This window comes from Nanorana parkeri, unplaced genomic scaffold, assembly GCF_000935625.1.
Source record: "Nanorana parkeri isolate BGI_ZX_2015 unplaced genomic scaffold, ASM93562v1 scaffold918, whole genome shotgun sequence".
NCBI classification, from domain to species: Eukaryota; Metazoa; Chordata; class Amphibia; order Anura; family Dicroglossidae; genus Nanorana; species Nanorana parkeri.
The window spans coordinates 144,549-163,943 of NW_017307186.1; the positions used below are offsets into that span (position 1 = coordinate 144,549).

Below are 19,395 nucleotides of genomic sequence, written 5' to 3' on the forward strand. Positions count from 1 at the left end.
ATAAATCGGTCCGCGGGAATGATGGAGAGAGGAGGATAGTCGTCGGTGTCATCTTCATTCATGCGAGATAGGGAGTCGGCTTTCACATTCTGTGGACCAGGACGGTATGAGATGTGGAAGTCGAATCTATCAAAGAAGAGGCTCCAACGGACCTGACGGGAGGACAGGGTTTTGCACGCCTTCAAGTATTGCAGATTGCGGTGATCAGTGAAGATGGTGATGGGGTGCAGGGTACTCTCCAAGAGGTGCCTCCAGTATGCGAGTAGTTCTTTTTCGCCGATGGGGTAGTTTCTCTCTGCCAGTGTGAGAGTCCTAGAGAAGAAGGCAACCGGGTGCAACGGTTCAGAAAGAGAAGGCCGTTGGGAAAGAACCGCCCCTATGGCGAGGTGGGAGGCATCTACTTCTAGTACGAAATGACAGTCAGGGTTAGGCAGTTGGAGGATTGGAGCAGAGGTGTACCTCTCTTTTAAGGCGTCGAAGGCCACTTGGGCCTCTTTTGACCAGGCAAAGGGAATCTTCGTACTTGTTAGACTCATCAATGGCTTCACGATCGCCGAGAAGTTTTTAATGAATTTTCGTTAATAGTTCGAGAAGCCAAGGAAACATTGTAGAGCCTTCCTGGAACGGGGGATCGGCCAGGTCAAGATGCAGTCAACCTTAGACTGGTCCATTTGAATCCTGTCCGGAGTGATCCTGTAGCCAAGAAAGGATATGGAGGGTTGGTCGAATATACACTTCTCCAGCTTGACATAGAGAGAATGGGCTCTGAGTCTAGACAGGACCCAGCGGACATGTTTCTTATGTTCCGCAGGGGTATTGGAATAAATAAGGATGTCGTCCAAGTACACTATGAGACATACATCCAGTAAGTCATGAAAGATGTCATTGACAAAGTGCTGGAAAGTTGCGGGAGCGTTACACAACCCGAACGGCATGACTGTGTATTCATAGAGACCGTACCGAGTTCTGAAGGCTGTCTTCCATTCGTCCCCTGTGCGTATCCTGATCAGGTTATAGGCCCCTTTGAGATCCAGTTTGGTGTAGCTTTTGGAAGTCTGTAGTTGTTCAATCAACTCAGGAATCAGAGGTAGTGGATAGCGGTTTTTCACAGTGGTGTTGTTGAGACAGCGATAATCTATTATGGGGCGTAGTGAGCCGTCCTTGTTCCTGACGAAAAACATCCCAGCGCTAGCGGGGGATGTGGATGGCCTAATGAAGCCCTTTCTCAGATTATCATCAAGGTAGGTCTAAAGGTGTGCCAGCTCTGGCTGTGACAGGGGGGTAGATTCTTCCCGTAGGGATGGGACTACCAGGAATCAACTCTATAGGGCAGTCGTAGGGGCGATGTGGAGGCAGGGTCTCAGCCCCGCGTTTGCTGAACATGTCTGCGAAGTCTAGGAGATGTGATGGGGGGACCACTGTCTCTGAACCTGTCATGAGGATAGGGAAGACGGGGTAGCACGTTTCCTTGCAATACTGGGACTGTAGGAGAAGCGTCCTTTCCGACCACAATATGGCGGGTTGGTGAAGCAGTAGCCAAGGGAGGCCAAGCACAATCGGGAACAAGGGAGATGGGATGATATCGAATACAAGGTATTCAGTATGCCCTTCTCCGCAGGTAACCAACAGAGGTTGCGTTTGAGAGGTCACTGGGCCTGAGGAGGAGGTAGACCCATCAATAAAGGTGACAGACACAGGGTTATGCTTTAGCACGCGTGGTATTTTATTGGTTTCGACAATTTGTGAATTGATGAAATTGCCGCAAGCCCCTGTGTCCACCATGGCGTCAACGGTGATCCTCTCGTGGTCCCACTGTAGGGAGAGAGGGATAAGAATATACTGGTTAGAGAGGGGTTCACCATGGTTCACCTTGCAAATATGTGAAACGTCACCTTCCGTCTTCTTTTTGAGGAGTGGACAGGTAGAGACCATGTGGTCTGGAGATGAGCAGTACAGACATAGGTTGAGGGCTCTTCTCCTCTCCTTTTTGGCCTGGGGAAGTGGCCCCCGAATGGCCCCTATTTCAATGGGCTCGTCTTTATGGGGCGATCTGGATCTCCTAGGAGGAGGTGGGCTGTAGGAGTAAGCTTGTTCCGACCTTCTTTCGTGGAGACGGCGGTCAATGGAAACGGATTGCAGAATTAGGTCATCTAGGGAGGTGGGTAGTTCCATGTGGGCGATCTCATCCTTCATTGCGTCGGAGAGACCAAGACGGAACTGGTTCCGGAGAGCGATGTTATTCCATTGGGTCTCTCTGCTCCAGCGCTTGAACTCCGAGATATAGTCCTCCACAGGTCTCCGACCCTGCTTGAGGTTTCTAATGGCGTTCTCAGCCATCAGCTGTTTGCTGGGATCCTCATAGAGGAGAGACATGGATTCCAGGAAACAATTTAAGGACCCCAACAGCTCACCTTCCTCTTCCAGGTAGGTCTCAGCCCATGCTCTAGGTTCTCCCTTTAGGTATGAAATAAGGGTAAGGATTTTTACTCGATCAGAATAATCGGTACGTGGTCGTAGCTCAAACATGAATTTACATGAACACACGAACTGGCGGTAGGCCTTCCTGTCTCCGGAAAAGGGTTCAGGGGGGCAGACCTTTGGCTCTGGACGCTCCCTGGGTGGGGCGGCGTTAGCGTTCTGATTAACGCGGATACGGAGAGTCTCGTTCTCGACTCGAAGCCCCTGCATGGAGGCCGTAAGCATTTCGCCCCTTTGGGAGAGTCCGACAAGATGTTGTGTGAGCTCCGCTGGATCCATTTAGCGAGGTTCCACTATTCTGTCACGCCTGTTATGGATTAGGGGGTTGTGGATCGCAACTGCGGAGGCTTCTCAGGCAGCGAAACCCTGGAAGCGGCTGGCTGCTGGCTCCTGGCGGCTACGGTCTACGGCGGTGGCCGTTACATTGTGAAAGTCCCCAACACTTTTGAATGGCCTTTTCCTGACAATCCTCTCCAGCCTGCGGTCATCCCTGCTGCTTGTGCACCTTTTTCTTCCACACTTTTCCCTTCCACATAACTTTCTATTAATGTGCTTTGATACAGCACTTTGGGAACATCCAACTTCGTTTGCAATTACCTTTTGATGCTTTCCTTATGGAGGGTGTCAATTATGGTTTTCTGCACAACTGTCAGGTCAGCAGTCTTTGCCATGATTGTGATTCTTACTGGACCAGACTGAGAGACCATTTAAAAGCTCAGGAACCCTTTGCAGGTGTTATGGCTTAATTAGCTGATTAGAGTGGGACACTTTGAGCCTAGAATATTGCACCTTTTCACAATATTCTAATTTTTTGAGATTGTGGATTTGGGGTTTTCATGAGCTGTAAGCCATAAATAATCATCACAATTATGACAAATCACGGCTTGAACTATCTTGCTTTGCATGTAATGAGTCTATCTCATATATTAGTTTCACCTTTTAAGTTGCATTAGTGAAATAAATGAACTTTTGCACAATATTCTAATTATTCGAGTTTCACCTGTATATACAGCTGAAGTACACAAACCAAACAAGAACACCATTTTTCACTTTCAATTACCTATTCATTATAGTGATTGCTTTTTGAACCTTGTAGCATCAGTGAATTGGGCAGAATATAAGAAACCAGCTTATTTTATTTATGAGGCTTGCATTGTATAACATGCAATGAGCACTGAGATAAAACCCCTCAGGTAAAAGATTTAGGCTTTTCATTATGGTGAATGCTTATGTTCAGGCTGGGTAACAGTAAAATATTCATGGCAATGTGTGTGCTTGCATGGATGTTCATAGTAACACTGTGGAGACTAGAGACACTCAAACTATACTGGGACTGTTTTGATTGACTGTAGAAAAAAATGTATTGATATAGAGTGGCTTAGCCTGAGTAGCTAGATTCAAGAATGCATACATCTTTGTGATGTTACTTGTTGCTCAGGTCATAGAGGAGTAAGATTTTCCTGGACTACTATTCTGTTCTACATACTGTCAAATACAAACTCTAATTGAAAATAATTATTTTTGTCTTTTGCAAAATGAATAACTGTTAAACGTCTTTAAATATAACTAATAAGCAGTTGTTGTTCTTGGGTAAGGCTATGTGTGCTTCCCTAAGCACTAATTTTAATTGGCTCCCATCAGCCTTGATTAGGGATGGGTTTAATGTTTGCCATCCAGTTCAGCTCTTAGCAAACTATGCTTGTTCGTCATTTGCCGAACAAGAGGTGACCTTATGGGCAATTCTCTCAGGTAGGAAAGGCAAACCCCATAGTGATTTGCCTGACCTGCTGTGATGATTCCCCTCGGGGCCGGGCCGCCTCGGTCCTGCTGTCTTCCATGACGGATGCTCCGCGTTCCACTGTTCCAAGCCGCTCGACTTCCTGGTTGTGACGCGAGCGGCGTGTGTTCCACGGTGGAACGCGGCGCCTCCTCCCACATCCTGGGGCTATTTAAAGCCCCAGCTGTAGCAACATGGCGTTCAACAAATGGGCTCTGAACGCCTGCTGACTACTGAACCTGAAATCACTGGACTGTGTCTCCTCAACTACAAAACCACCTGCCAGCTGGACCCACACCCTGCACCACGCTGCTCTGCCACCCCTCAAACAGCAAGTATCGCTCCACTGGGAGCCTATTACAAACTGTCAGCTGCTTAACCATACAAGATTGTGCTGCTGTTACCATTGATAACGTTGTGGGGGGATTCTATTGTTTATCGGGAGACCTGTTTAACCGTACACATCACCAAGAAGATAAGTCCACCGTTGACCCCTATACTATACCTTTGTTGGTGCTATGAGGAAATAGCCCATTGATTATTTTTGTTTAAACCTTGGCTATGATGCAAGAGTCTCAAACTCCCCCTTAAGACTGGGAGTGACGCCTGAGACTCACGCCTGAGAAGCCAACTATCCATAAACGCCATCACTCCCTCTCCGCAGTTGCGCTCCCATGCGACCGCTTACAGTAGACGTGACACCTGCGAACTCTGGTCACATGAAAAATTATAGACAATAATAGGACTTAGAAATGTGCCAGCCCCCTCCCTATAAAAGTCAGCTGTTGGTGTGCTGACATAGGGTTCCCACCAATTCTATACTAGGCCCTTTGGGTTTGGTATGGATTTTAAGTAGGAACCCAATTTAAAAAAAAATATGTCTGTCTCCCTCAAATTCCATTATCAGACTCTTTTCTGAGCATGCAGCCTGGCAGGAGGGGACAAGCATGTTACCCCCTTCATCAACCATACCAGGTTGCATGCCCTCAACATGGGGGGTACCTTGACAGGGAATAACCTCATGCCCATGTTGATGAAGGTAAGGGCTACTGGGCCAGGGTTGTGGGGGTCTATAGGAAAGGGGTTGTTTTAGAATTTGGAAGCCCATTTGAGAATAAAGGGGGCCTCCAGATGCGACCCCTTTGCATAAATCCTGCACCATTGTTTACATTAGGCTGCCAGTTAGGGAGACGGCACAGAATGACAGCTGAAAGCCAAATGTAAACAAAGGGGCAGGGTGTACACAGTGATGTTATTGATAAAAGTGGACCTGTCCATTGTCAGGTGCGGATGTGTCCATTGGTGGAAGGGTTTTTTCTTTCGACGGTCGGTGGGCATTGTTCACTGTTAGAGACAAGGATTTGCATTACTGGATGATGCAATTGCTGTTGGACTTGTCAAATATCCAGGTGTTGTTATTTAAACTTTCACTTTTTTTGTGAATGAATAGAGGTACTATGTACCCCTTACTCATTCATGTGGGGGGGGCATCTGCTTCCTGTTAGCCCTCCACCCATAGACCCCACAACACTAGGCCATGGGTGTGGGGGAAAGGCCCTTGTCCTCATCAATATGGGGATGAGTGCTTTGCCATGGGGTCCCGCAGTGAGGCACCCCTATGTTGAGGGCATGTGGTCTGGTATGTTTCAGAAGTGGGGTACATGCTTGTTCTCTCCCACACCTTTTTTTGGCTGGAATCCCCTCTACATCTACAGCAGACCCTAATCTAGGATAAGGATCTGCTATAGATAAAGGAAACCCCTTTGTTTTCAAACAGAATAAGGCAGCCAGGGTTTTGTCTTCTTTGTAAATGTCAGTTTTGCTGTAGTAGATTGTACAGATGTGCCACTTTTCAGGCAGGTTCAGTGCATCCCCACAAATTTTATTTAAAGCAATTGTGCAGTTTTAATGTTACACTTTAAGCATTATTAAAATCACTGCCCCCAGCCAAACTGAATTTAAAACTTTTTTTTGCTTTGGTGTATTCCAGATCCTCATGCCCTTTGTTCGATAATCCCTTGCCCATTAGTGTATTTTCAAAATATGCCTCCCAATTAATTCAATGGGGTATGCATTACATTTCACAACTTGTAAATGTTTCAGCATGTTCACCAAATGCACCCATGAACTGAACCCAAGCAAGTTCAAACATCACTACTGTTGATGTGTTCATTACGTTGGGCTAAGATAATTTATATTTAGAGTTAGGAACATTTACTGGGTAAACTTAGATACTCACAAGCTTCCAGGGTGTCCATCAGCCATATAGGAGAGTCTCCTACCTGAGCGCAACTGAAGGTAGGCAGATAATACACATAAACTTTAGATGCTACAGGAGCTTTTGGCCTTGTACAGATGGGTTTGCAGCGTGGAAGTACTGCAGGGGTAGTAAATTGACCTGCCTGGATTGCAACAGTATATTTGAAGTATATTAATAATCTCCCACCCTCTGACACAAGATATTATACAATGTAATGTTGTAAGGTTTTACACCCTCTAAGGATTTCTTCTGCTTCTTGGAGAATCTTGGGGCTGAAGCAACATTGATGGGATACCTACTGGATTTCTGGGCTTTGCAGTCTAAATAGTGTTTGGCCTTTTACATTTTAAGTCTACATCTGCTGTGGCGACTTACTTCAAGAAGCAGAAGCACACTGGCAGATGAAATTATAAAAATAATCCCCAGAGCCTGTCCTTGTCCTGTACTTGCACAAATACGTATTGATATCCTGCTACTGCAGTTGCAGCCACAGAGCATGGAAAATTCCAAGTTTAAGTGTGCGGGTCTATCACATATCAGGTGGTTAGCAGGCAGCTTGTGTTGCCACTGCAATTTAACCAGACAAACACTTACTAGGTATGACCACCTTAAGTTGCCACACTCTCTTCAGGCTTGCTGTAGGACATCATGGAAGCCATTAACTAGGCATGGCACATGTGTGCAATTTTTCTGCTGACTGGCAGACAACAGGTTGTTGCCATTGTCACACATGACCCTGCATGGCACAAGATGGCATGGGGTCAGCCATCTATCAGACTGCCCCAGAAGAGCTGCCAGAATCTCTGGCTCAGAGTGGCTCTTCTCCCACAAACATACCAGCATGGCTGCATTTTACCCATGCCATTGCATAGGCACTTCGTCACTTTGAGGGGACTGGTGGATGTGAATAGTCACAACTGAGAAGGAGGGTGTTCAGGGAACTGGGCTGTCACAATCCCCATGGTGCAGTACATGGGTTGGCAACACCAGCTCAAGTGGTGTGCCATGCCCTGCATCCTTCCATGCTATCTGCAAATTTAGCCAGTGCACTGTAAATGAGATATAATGTCCCTGCCATGAAAAGGAGATATAACCACCCTGCCTATGAGTGCTGGATCGAATGTTGTGGTCATGTGCTGCAGACAAATTTAAATGAAATAAACCTTCCTCAAAAAATGAAGCCTAATATTCTAAACTATAGTCCTTAAACACCAAACCCCAAACCTAAAATACTAATAGAAATAGTAAAATGTGAAATAAGAGACAAACATAAAACCCCAATAAACCAGCAGATAAACAGCAACTGAAGTTGTTGCTGACACAAAAAGGATTGTTGGAACTATTCACTGTGAACAAAAAGGTGGGTACACAATGATATGTAACCCTGACACACTGCAATTCACAGGTATGAATCACAGAACAGAACAGTGAACACGAGGGCTAGAGGCTATGTAACCCACTACACTGCATTCTCTATAATAATTTAGCATTATTCAGCACTTTAGAGTACTGTATATCTCACCGATTAGCAGCAGCGTATAACAGCAACTATTTCTCCCTGCAAACAACAGACTCCAAGTCCCTCTCCACACATACTGACAAAAGGCTCTGGGATCCCTGACTTTTAAAGGGAGTGGGATGGGAAATAATGAAATCCCCATAACTGGCACTTCTAAGCCACCTGACCACCGAGTTCGGAGGTCAGGAAGTGCATGATTGATAATTGGTTGCTATGGTTACAATTGCGCTAGTTCACCATTTTCCCAAACTGCAGCCAACCTGAGTGAAGAGAGAGTGTATAAAATTCTTGGGTAAAATAAATAATCTTTTTTTACTTACTTTCCTACATAGCATAATAGTGCACTGATAAAGAACAGAATTTATAACAGATTTAGTCTGATTTTAGCTCTTTCTGTCCATAGACAGTAATGTGTTTAGATTATGTGGAATTCTCCATGTCTCCATCATATGGCACTGTATCAGTGCCAGCAAAGTAGCAAGGTTAACAGAATATTAGCTTAATTAGTGACAGGTGTGACAAACTATATAAAGAGTAATAAAAAAGGCACCAATGAAAGAAACACTTAATCTGGCCATAATGGTAACCCTGAGAGTATTTTCATATTTCCATACTCCATACTTCACTAGCAAGGGTAGAATCAACGTTCAATAGTTTTTGTAGACATCTCTACTTGCTGTCATCACCTAATTTTGATAGTGATGTGATATACATGGAAAACTATAGCATTTAAAACACTGCAGAAGTTATCACATGGAAATATGATAATAATCATCTAAATTCTAATTTATGTAAAGATTTGCTGAAAGCAGTTCTCTGGGAGATTTTCTGCATTGCATTTCCCTTGTAAATATTGCCTTTGTATTGTTGCCTGAATCTACATATGCCTCTCAATTCCAAAGTGTCAGTTTGCCCTCTGGCTATTACAGTAGAACAGCTGTGACTTGAGAATCCAGCTTTGCCACGTACATTGCTCAAATTGTACTTAACAAATAAGTATTTTTCCTCTCATGTCCAATAACACCACACTGTTGCTAGAGGTGAATAAAGCATCACATTGTCTTGCACTTTAGATAAAAATTAAGAGACATTTATTTTCAGGGTTATGAGCTGCTACTGTAAACTTATTTTTCAAAAAAAGATGTTTTATAATATATGCAAACCACTTATTTGGAAGCAAACACAGTACATTATTCATCAAAGTGGCAGGTGCTGCAGCTGTACAAGTTACTGGCACCTAGTTTATGGCAGCCAATACCAGGCAATCCATCAAGTACTGATATTGTAATGAGTCTATATTAAAATGATCCAAACTCAATACCATATAACCACCAATGTAGTCATCAGCTCAGAACCAGACCTTACATATCTATTTAGACAAGCCAAAAAGCAGTAAATAATTATTATACATTAACCATTCCCTTTGCTGAAATTGTGCACTGTAAATTGCATTTCAATTGTTCTTTGTGAACACTCCTTGATTTGCCTTGATTTTACTAGAAATGTCCTTATCTATTATAAAGATTGAAGCCTTGTATAAAGTGGCAACCAAGGGATACAGTATGGAATCAAGAAGGGGGGATATTGTCAAGGCTTTTGTGCACATTAACTAACCATGTCAAAGCAAGTGACATCGGCCAGAGCAATTCTAAAAGCATTGGCAAGTGGACTGAAAAGTGGTTCAAACTGTTATAGTGCACTTTTACTGCATAATCAAGAAAACTAGTGGTTATGTTATGGAGAGCGCATGGAATTCTCCATTGCTAAGCTAAGATAATTAATGATGTGGGTTTTGCTGCTCTAAATTAATATTGCCTAATGATAACTAGTTCTTTAAAATTCTATTTTCTGGAACTGACTTATGCCTGAACTATGAGCCTGAACTTCAAGGTTTGAAAATAATAGCAGCTAAACGTACAACTCTCCAGGGTTCCCTGTGGCATTTAAAACTATCTGAGTTCTGCGATCAACCTCATACCTATTTTTTAGATTCCTGCGCACATGCACAGGTTATGCAATCACCTACTGTAAGGTTAACAGTTTTTTAAAATGAAATTGAGAACACATTATTGACCATGCCTACTTACAACCACAACCCCCCTTCCCCCAACATTTTTTAACACATTCATGCCTCTATTTTTAACACGCCAATGTATAGCCCATATATTATATATAAAATCTGGTTACAGATTTTTTTTTTTCAGGCACACGCACACACAGGGAATTTGCAGGGCTGTTTGGTTCCAAATAAGAGGCCACAAGAGATGCATGCATAGCTAGGTAAGACACATTGAAGACATTAAGGTATTAGAAAAAATGCATCATGTACGATGTGCTGCCTACCAAACCTACCATTGCTTCATGGTATATGGATTTTTAGGAATATGTAACACAGAGTGCAGGGATCAGGAGGAAGAAATACAGAGTTCAGGGGTCAATAGTAGATAATGAAAAGTTCAGACATCAGTAGTAAGTAGTGCACAATTGTAGGCAATGTATAGTGCAGGAGTCAGAGTAGTAAGGAAAGCAACATGCAGTGATCAGAGTAGTAAGTAACTCAAAGCTGAGAGGTCAGAGTACTAAGTAACACGTAGCTGAAAGGTCATAGTAGTAGGTAATGCAGAGGTGAGAGGTCAGAGTAGTATGTAATAGTGATGTCCCGATACCGATACAAGCATCAGTATCGGGACCGATACAGTGCATTTTGACAAGTACTTGTCAAAATGCCCCAATACATAGCGCCGAAGTTTGCGCTATGTTTTTGTTTTCTTTACTGACCTTGCCGAGCGTCGTGTCACTGCTGCTCCTGTTTGCGGCGATCCAGGTGGGGTCCTAATTTAGGTGGCTGGTGACTGCCCAGAGGACCCCACGCAGAGCGCCGCCCACCGGAGCAGCATAACTACATGTTATTTACATAATATGTACTTCGGATCATTTAACCCATTCATGTTAGCAGTGCAGAATTGTAAATCTATTGCTGCAGTGTATTCTATATGTACTGTACATGTACAGTACACATTCCCAATTCACTGCAGCAATAGATTTACAATTCTCCCCTGCTAACATGAATAGGTTAAATGATCCATACTACAACTACATGTTATGTACATATTATGTTCTATGGATAATTTTACCTATTCATGTTAGTAGGGGAGAATTGTAACTCTATTGCTGTAGTGTACTGGACGTGTGTGCTGTATATGTACTATGGATCATGATTTAACCTATTCATGTTAGCAGTGCAGAATTGTGAGCGCCTCCCACAAGCTGAGCACCGAGATGCGATGCAGCAATCCTGCCCAACGCCGACTACAAGAGGCACAGCGTGAGGCAAGAGGGAGTGAAACTGTGAGTGAGGGAAGCTGGGACAGGGCTGACTGTAAATGTATTGCTATAGTGTACTTTAAGTGTGTACTGTATATGTAGTACATATATACAGCACACACCTCCACTACACTGCAGCAATAGATTTACAATTCTCCCCTGCTAACATAAATAGGTTAAATCATGATCTATAGTACATAATATGCAGTCGTACTATGGATCATTTAAAGTCACCTGTCCCTTTAAGGAAAAGTATCGGTAATTGGTATCGGCAAGCACATGAGGGGAAGTACTCGTACTTGGTCTTGAAAAAGTGGTATTGGGATATCCCTAGTATATAATGCAGGGTTCGGATTAGTAAGTAAAGCAGAATGTAGGGGTCAGAGTAGTAAGTAATGCAGATATCAGAGGTCGGAGTAGTAAGTAACACAGACCTCAGGGTCCAAACTAGTAAGTAATGCAAAGTCCTGAGGTAAAAGTAGTAAGAAAATCAGAGGTCACAGTAGTAAGTAATGCAGAGTGTAGGAGTCAGAGTAGTAAGTAATACAGAGTTCATGGGTCATAGTAGTAAGTAAAGCAGAGTGTAGAGTTCAAAGTAGTAAGTAATGCAGAGTTCAGGGGTCAGAGTATTAAGCAAACAGATATCATAGGTCAGAGTAATAATTAATGTAGAGTGCAGGGGTCAGAGTAGTAAGTAATGCATATCTCAGAGGTCAGAGTAATAAGTAATGCAGAGTGTAGAGTCAAAACATTCCATACAGTGTCAATACATGTTAATGTGTATCACATTATGTTAGTGTGGCAGAGCAATCAGGGCCCCCACAGTGAACATAATGAGCTGTCATCTCCATCTGATTTCACAAAAAGGTAGCCATGTCTGGTGCAACACTCTGGTTATGTATGAAGGGGGCAAACTTTTTATTACATGTATCCTCCAAGTACTGAAACTGTGTGAAAACAAATAGAATTAATATGAATACAATATTTAATTCCACCAACAATGCAAAAGCAGAAGAATCAATAAAGTTCCTGAAAACAACAAGGCACCTAGAGCAGTTATAAAATTACATCTTAAATATAGAAACAAAAATAATTAATGTGGCAAACTGCTTTATTTTGTCACAAAATGGGTGACAAAACAAAATACCAAAATTACTGTTTTAAATTTGGGTAAAGGCTACAGCAAAACCTCTTTTTGTATTCAGTCTTTCAAGTATCTGTTTGCACTAATAACAGAAGGTAACGATATACAGGCTGAAACACAATAGTGAAATAGCTGCACATTAGGGAGTACTATATAAATATACAGAATGTGATTAATCTAATAGAAACATAAAGTATCAATAAAGAAGAAAGAAATTTGACTAGACACTTTAGAAAGTTTTTTTTAATGAAAAATCAATGGCCACAAGATGCAATATATAGAGCAAGGCAATATATAAAACAATGCATTGCCACTAAAATCAAAGAGAAGCAACTAAGTTGGCTGAAACGTGGTAGGAGTGGATTGAAGCAGAAAACCAAAGTAAGTTATTGTGTACAGGAAAAGGTAGCAAAGATGACAATGAGGATTATGAAATTAAAGAATACAGAATATGAAGGAAGATTTTAGAACTTTGACTGTAAAACAATTGCCAAAAAGTGGCCAGCAAAGAAGAATAGAAAACAATTCTCGAGAATACCAAACCTCTATCAGGGCTGTAGTGCCATTGATAAGAATATGAAGAAGCTTCTCTAGATTAAACATAAATAGATAATTCAGTTTAACATTTTCTGTAGACGTTGTGCTCTTAGAAACAAAAGATAAAATCATGTTAGGCACAGAAGAGTGAATAAAGCATTTTTCTAATTCATTTGCAGTTTTTATGGTGTAAAGGTCTGATTTCATGCTTCCTGCCTGCTTATATTTGTTTACATATTATTAATTTTAATTCAACCTTTTAAAACCTGGAAATAAATCCAGAAGATTAATGCAGGTAATCTATGTGATGTCAAGATTGTAGTGCTTCACTGCCTTGTAGAAAAGAATTGCAATTTTGAATTCTGAGACAAATGAAACAAATATCAAGCTGAGTATACCAGGCAATTACAAAACATTTACAACTGCTACTGCCAATGGAAATAATGACTTTACCTTTGAACTCTTCTAGTTAAGTAATATTAATTCAATTGCTAAAGGTGCTAAATAATTTTCATTTGTTCACCTTCAGGTATTTTATAAACATGTCATCATCTATTAATTATGTAATTAAGACTAATTTAAATTATTCTGAAAGCACAATAAATTATGGACATATTCAAAGACAATGCAAATAATTATAATAATATACAGGATATATATAGCACCAACAGTTTGCACAGTGTTTTACAATATAAGGAGGACATTACACTTACAATACAAGACATGATGGTTAGGAGGGCCCTGCCCTTGAAAACCTACAATCTAAAATGGAGGGGCAAGTGATACAAGAGGTAGTAGCTGTGTGGGGATGAATTGTTTGAGAAAGTGATATTGCAGTGGTTAGGATGAGGTGGGATAGACTTCCCTTAAGAGATGAGTATTTAGGGATCACCTAAAGGCAGACAGAGTAGGAGATAGATGGACAGGTTGGGGTAGGGATTTTCAAAGGATGGGAGAGACTCTAGAGAAGTCCTGGAGGTGAGCATGGGACGAGTTAATGAGGGAGCTAGAGAGCAGGAGGTCTTGGGAGGAGCGGAGGGGAAGGTTAGGATGATACTTTGAGATGAGATTGGAAATATAGCAGGGGGCAAAGTCGTGGATGGCGTTGTAAGTGGTTATTAATATTTTGAATTTTATCCTTGGGGTGACTATAAGCCAGTGGAGGGATTGGTAGAGGGGGTTGCAGACACTGAGCAGTTGGTTAGGTGGATGAGTCTAACAGCAGCATTCATGAAAGACTGAAGGGGGATAGTCTGTGTAGAGGTAGGCCAATGAGGTGGGAGTTGCAATAGTTGAGACGAGAGTGACTACTATAAAGTGAGTGGATAAGTAGCTTTGTGGTTTCATTGGATAGGAAGGACCATATTTTGGAGATATTAAGAAGTTGAAGGCGGCAGGATTTAGATAGTGATTGAATGTGGGCAGAAAGGTGAATCTCAATGGAAAGGTTGGGGGAAGGTGCACGGGGGGAGGAACCCCCCTAGTTCCTATGTTTTCATGCATAGTTGAATCGCTTAGCCTTGTTTCCACATCAAAGGTATGACTTTTTGGCCACAAGCCTGCAGAAAAATGGCATCGGGTGCTCTGGACTGATGAGTAAACATTTGAAATAATTGTCTGTAACAGGAAGCAGTTTTTTGCCGGATGGCTGGAGAGTGGTTCAATAATGAGTTTCTGCAGGCAATAGCGAAGCATGGTGAAGGTTCCTTGCAAATCTGGGGCCGCATTTCTGCCGATAGAGTTGGACATTTGGTCAGGATCAAGGGTGTCCTGAATGCTGAGAAATACAAGCAGATACTTATCCATCATGCCATACTATCAGGGAGGAGTATGATTGGCCCCAAATGTATTCTGCAACAGGGCAATGACCCCAAACATACAGCCAATGTCATTACGAACTATCTTCAGTGAAAAGAAGAACAAGGAGTCCCAGGAAGTGATGGTTTGGCCCCCACAGAGCCCTGATCTCAACATCATCGAGTCTGTCTGAGATTATATGAAGAGATAGAAGGATTTGAGGCAGCCTACATCCACAGAAGATCTGTGGTTAGTTCTCCAAGACATTTGGAACAACCTCCCAGACAAGTTCCTTCAAAAACTGTGTGCAAGTGTACCTAGAAGAATTGATATTGTTTTGAAGGCAAAGGGTGGTCACACCAAATATTGATTTAATTTGGATTTCTCTGTTCTGTTCATCTATTTTCCATTTTGTCAATCAATAAAAATAAACTACTAACATGTTTCTTTCTGAAAGTATTCTTACTTTACAGCATTTTTTACAACTTCCTAAAGCTTTTGCACATTACTGTATATATAGCAAACTAAACCATTGACTAGAAGCCAATATTATCTTTACAGAATTGAGATCACAACATTTAAATAGAGATAATGCTAACACTATGTAATCAAATGGTTAAATTACATGGTTTAGTCAGATATATATTGTTAGCATAAATGGCTTACAGATAGATGTAAATCTATGCTTTTCTCACTAATCTGAAAATTCTTTGGTCTCAGTTATGTCAGCCTTGGTTAATTTAAGGATAGGAGTTTATGATCTCTTCTAGTCTCCTTCCATTCTCCCTGTTCAGCCCTATCTTTGTTTGTTCCAGCCCTCCTCTCTCTTAAAATCTCTCTAAACTTTTATCACCTAAAATTTTGGGAGGGAAAAATGCCATCTTATCTCGACTATGATGTCACTACTCAGCTCACTCTACTCCAAATTATACTCACAATTACCTGAAGGAGGCAGTATTGATCTAGAAATAATTTTGTTTTTTTTTCTCTAAAACTTCTGTAACATGTCAGGAGAGGACTTATTCACCTGGCATTAGTATAGACACATCAATTTTAGAGATAACTAGATCAACATTTATCTTGTTATTGTCTGGTCTAACTGGACTCCCAAAAATGTATAAACTGGGAATCTATGATGTTTAAAGTCTGAGAACATGGCTTCCAATATGTCCATGTTACCTTATGTATAGATGAAACAACTAGGCCTTACAGATTCTTCCTTTTAACATTTAATAGTTCCATCAAAGCAAGAAACTGGTCCAGGAGGGTGATAAATTACAGCAATCCTCAGAGAAACTGGAGATAATAGGTGAATACAGTAGGCTTCAAAAGAGGAGAGGGATAGAGAGGGAGGTGAAGGCAGAACTTGAAAAGTACATTGTGGGGATAGAAAGATTCCCACTCCACCTCCTTAACATTCACTGGGTCTTGGTAAGTTCATCCAGTGGAGGCCACTATGGGAGAGGGCAGCAGAGTAATGTTGTTGTCTAAAGGGCAGCCAACCCTAGCAACCAAGCAGGGATTATCTTTCACTGATCTAAATAGCATAGCCAATATGTTCAATAGTTCAGTACAGACATTGCTGTGCTGCACCCGTTTATCTGGCATCTGGTGCTCCTGTAATATACCTGTTGGTGATGGTGAAACACTTTCCTGGCTGCTTTTTACTCACAGAAACATAAGTTACTCACAGGAAGTGAGGGGCAAATGTATTTAGGTTGCATTTGAGGGATGTTTGGTGAACTTGTCATAACATTTGCAAACTGTGAATGTTAATATGAACCACATAGAAGTCAATAGGAAGCAAATCTTGCAAATCAATTCTGACTATTTTCAAGGCTAATATGCAAAGGATTGTCAAACAAAGGACATGGGGAGCTGGGCACTCCCTGGGGACATGTACCAATGCAAAAAATAAATTTAAAAAATGTTCAGCAACTTTTTTTTCTTTCTAAAATTTCATTTTTACTGTAGTACATTCTACAACAAAAGTGATAGCACCCCCTCCAAACTCCATGTGTAACTCCAATATATAATTGAATGCGTTTAAGTATATGTAAAGCCCAAACATTTTCTAATTTGGATAGCACAGTGACAGGTGAAAACTGCTGTCAGTTTCTTTTTTTTACCATCTGTGTCTCAAAAGGGAGTCCTGCAGACTGCAGTCCTGCAGAATAGGAAGTGAGGCAATATCTTTCCAATGTAAAGAAATACCCCTTTTCCCCAGTTGGAATGGGAGCAAGTGTACCCACTAAAAGATTTTCCCTCTTTTCCTGCTCTGGTCACAGCTAGAATTTTTGGGTTTACTCTCACTTTCATTTCTGATATCATTGGGGATGAACACAGTTAAAGTCGGTTGATCTCCCAGGTACTCAGACATCAATAAAAGAGAAGATCTTCTGGATGTGTCAGATAGCACATCCCCTGATGGCTGTTGTAAATTCTCTTTCCAGCCTCAAAGACATTATAGAACACAGTAGTGATGGGGCAGCTGGTGGAAGGAACTAATTTGCCATACAGAGGACATACTAACCATCACATCCACAAATGGTACCTGGAACTCTTTTAGACATGAAAAATTTAATTTACTGCGTATTCTTTTACAGGGTGCTGCCATTTTTTCTCCCATGGTGACAAGGTTGCTTTGTATAGGTTCTGGGGCTGATTAAATGCAGGTACATCACTGACCTAATCAAATGAACCACAGAACCTCATCATTTAGAAGTGTTAGTTATTAAGAGGAGTTATTTTGTAAACCTTACACAAAACCAACAAAACCAAGTCCACAAAACCAATTATGTCTTAGTCATTTTTGTTGTAAAAAAAACCTGACAAATGTTCATCACAGCTCATAAAAGAATAGATATTCTAAGAGACTCTGATCTGAGACTCTGAATACAATATTTGGTAGGAGAGTTAAATATCAAATAGGTGCGCTAATATATTTGATTGGGACTACACTCATAGTTTGGACTGGGCAAATGAACTAAGTTTGAGCCATTAACAGCTTGTTTTACTTTCTAAATCTTGCCTCCCAGGAGCTGGTGAATAGGAAGTTTAATTGAATATAATAGTTTTTACAATATTTTACTAAAATGTTAATGTTAGATAATTGTTCCTAATTACTGTATATGATTTAGTCTTAGGAATGTGTCATTACAATGGTGACTCAAAAATAAATAAATATCAGCATATCAAAAGCTGATTTAATTAACCAGTGTTATCATTTTACTGATAAAATAGATGTTCATAATATTTTTTGTATGGTGAATGATATTCATAATATAAAACACATTTTAATTCATTTTAAATCAATAATCTAATACACATTTACTTCTTTTTTACTTTTACTGTTGTGTAAAGAAGTAAAATATCTAATAAATAGAGCACTTTTCAATATTTACTGTCCTATATATGCATATAAACTTATAGCCAGAGCTTATTGGACAATTTTCCCATATACTAGCCAAGAGGCATGAGGGTGCTAGGCATTGTTGGACATTGTTGGGTCACTGGTAGCCGCTAACATCCAAGTGCCAATTTTGGAGCACATTTTATGAGTTAAACTTGAGGAATAACACTATGGGGGTGATTTACTAACCTAAACACACACACACACCAGGTGTGTGTGATTTTCACACAGCAAAACGTATTTATCAACCAAAAAGTCTCTAAAAGCATATTTCCACTAATGCCATATATGGAAAAATCATGCACATGATGCATATATAATGCTGCTTCACAGTTTAGACAAAAATGGTTAGCTCATGCATTTACATTCCTGGATTCATCAACGCAAGCAACATAACATAGAGCTAATTTACACCACATTACCCTGCAATTCATTGCAGGGCTTTGCACAACACACCTGCTGGGTGTGTACACACTACAAAGGTGTTTCGATTCCTCCCATAGATCATGCTGGGAGGGAACACACTACAGAGGTGTATACACATTCGTGGTGTGTTTAAAAGGTTAGTAAATCAACCCCTATCTGTCTTATATCTCTGAAATCCCAGTCTGACATTCTCTCTACCAGTAGCATTGCTAAAGAGTGTTCGCACCTTCCATCATTTAACACACACATTCAGTGCACCCATTGCTTTAATATTTTAAGTCTATGTCCTGGAAATACTATCCAGATAGGAAATCACTACTTTATTCTGAATGACTCTGATCTGAATACTGGATCTGGGCCAATGACTCAGAAAGTACTGAAGCCAGTAGGTCACCATGACATCCAGCCATCTAATACTTCCAAATGCTAGTTGCACCTCCAACATATCACTTATGTCAGGTTTTCTTTAACACCTGCTGAAGAAATAGCGTAACATCGGAAGTACTTAAGGTGTTAACATGAAACATATGTTTCATGTTAACATGAATGCCGCCAAGCGGCATTCGGCTCGGCTGTTCTTCTCGGTCTCTCTGTGGGACCGAGCAGAACAGAAAAACAGTTAAAAAGTAGAAAAATAAAAATAGAAAACAATTGTGCGGAGCTAGCAATGACAGCTAGCTCCGCCCAACAGTTTTCTATTGGCCGGCGGTTCTGCTGCCGT

General features: G+C 41.2%; 1 protein-coding gene across 1 annotated transcript; it reads right to left on the reverse strand.

Annotated features, from left to right (window-relative positions):
• Positions 1 to 578: 578 nt before the first annotated feature.
• LOC108794949 (RNA-directed DNA polymerase homolog) lies at positions 579 to 1,181 on the reverse strand. Its single transcript, XM_018566100.1, has one exon. It carries the CDS (start codon positions 1,179 to 1,181, stop codon positions 579 to 581), a length of 603 nt encoding a protein of 200 aa, XP_018421602.1.
• Between the last annotated feature and the right edge of the window lie 18,214 nt (positions 1,182 to 19,395).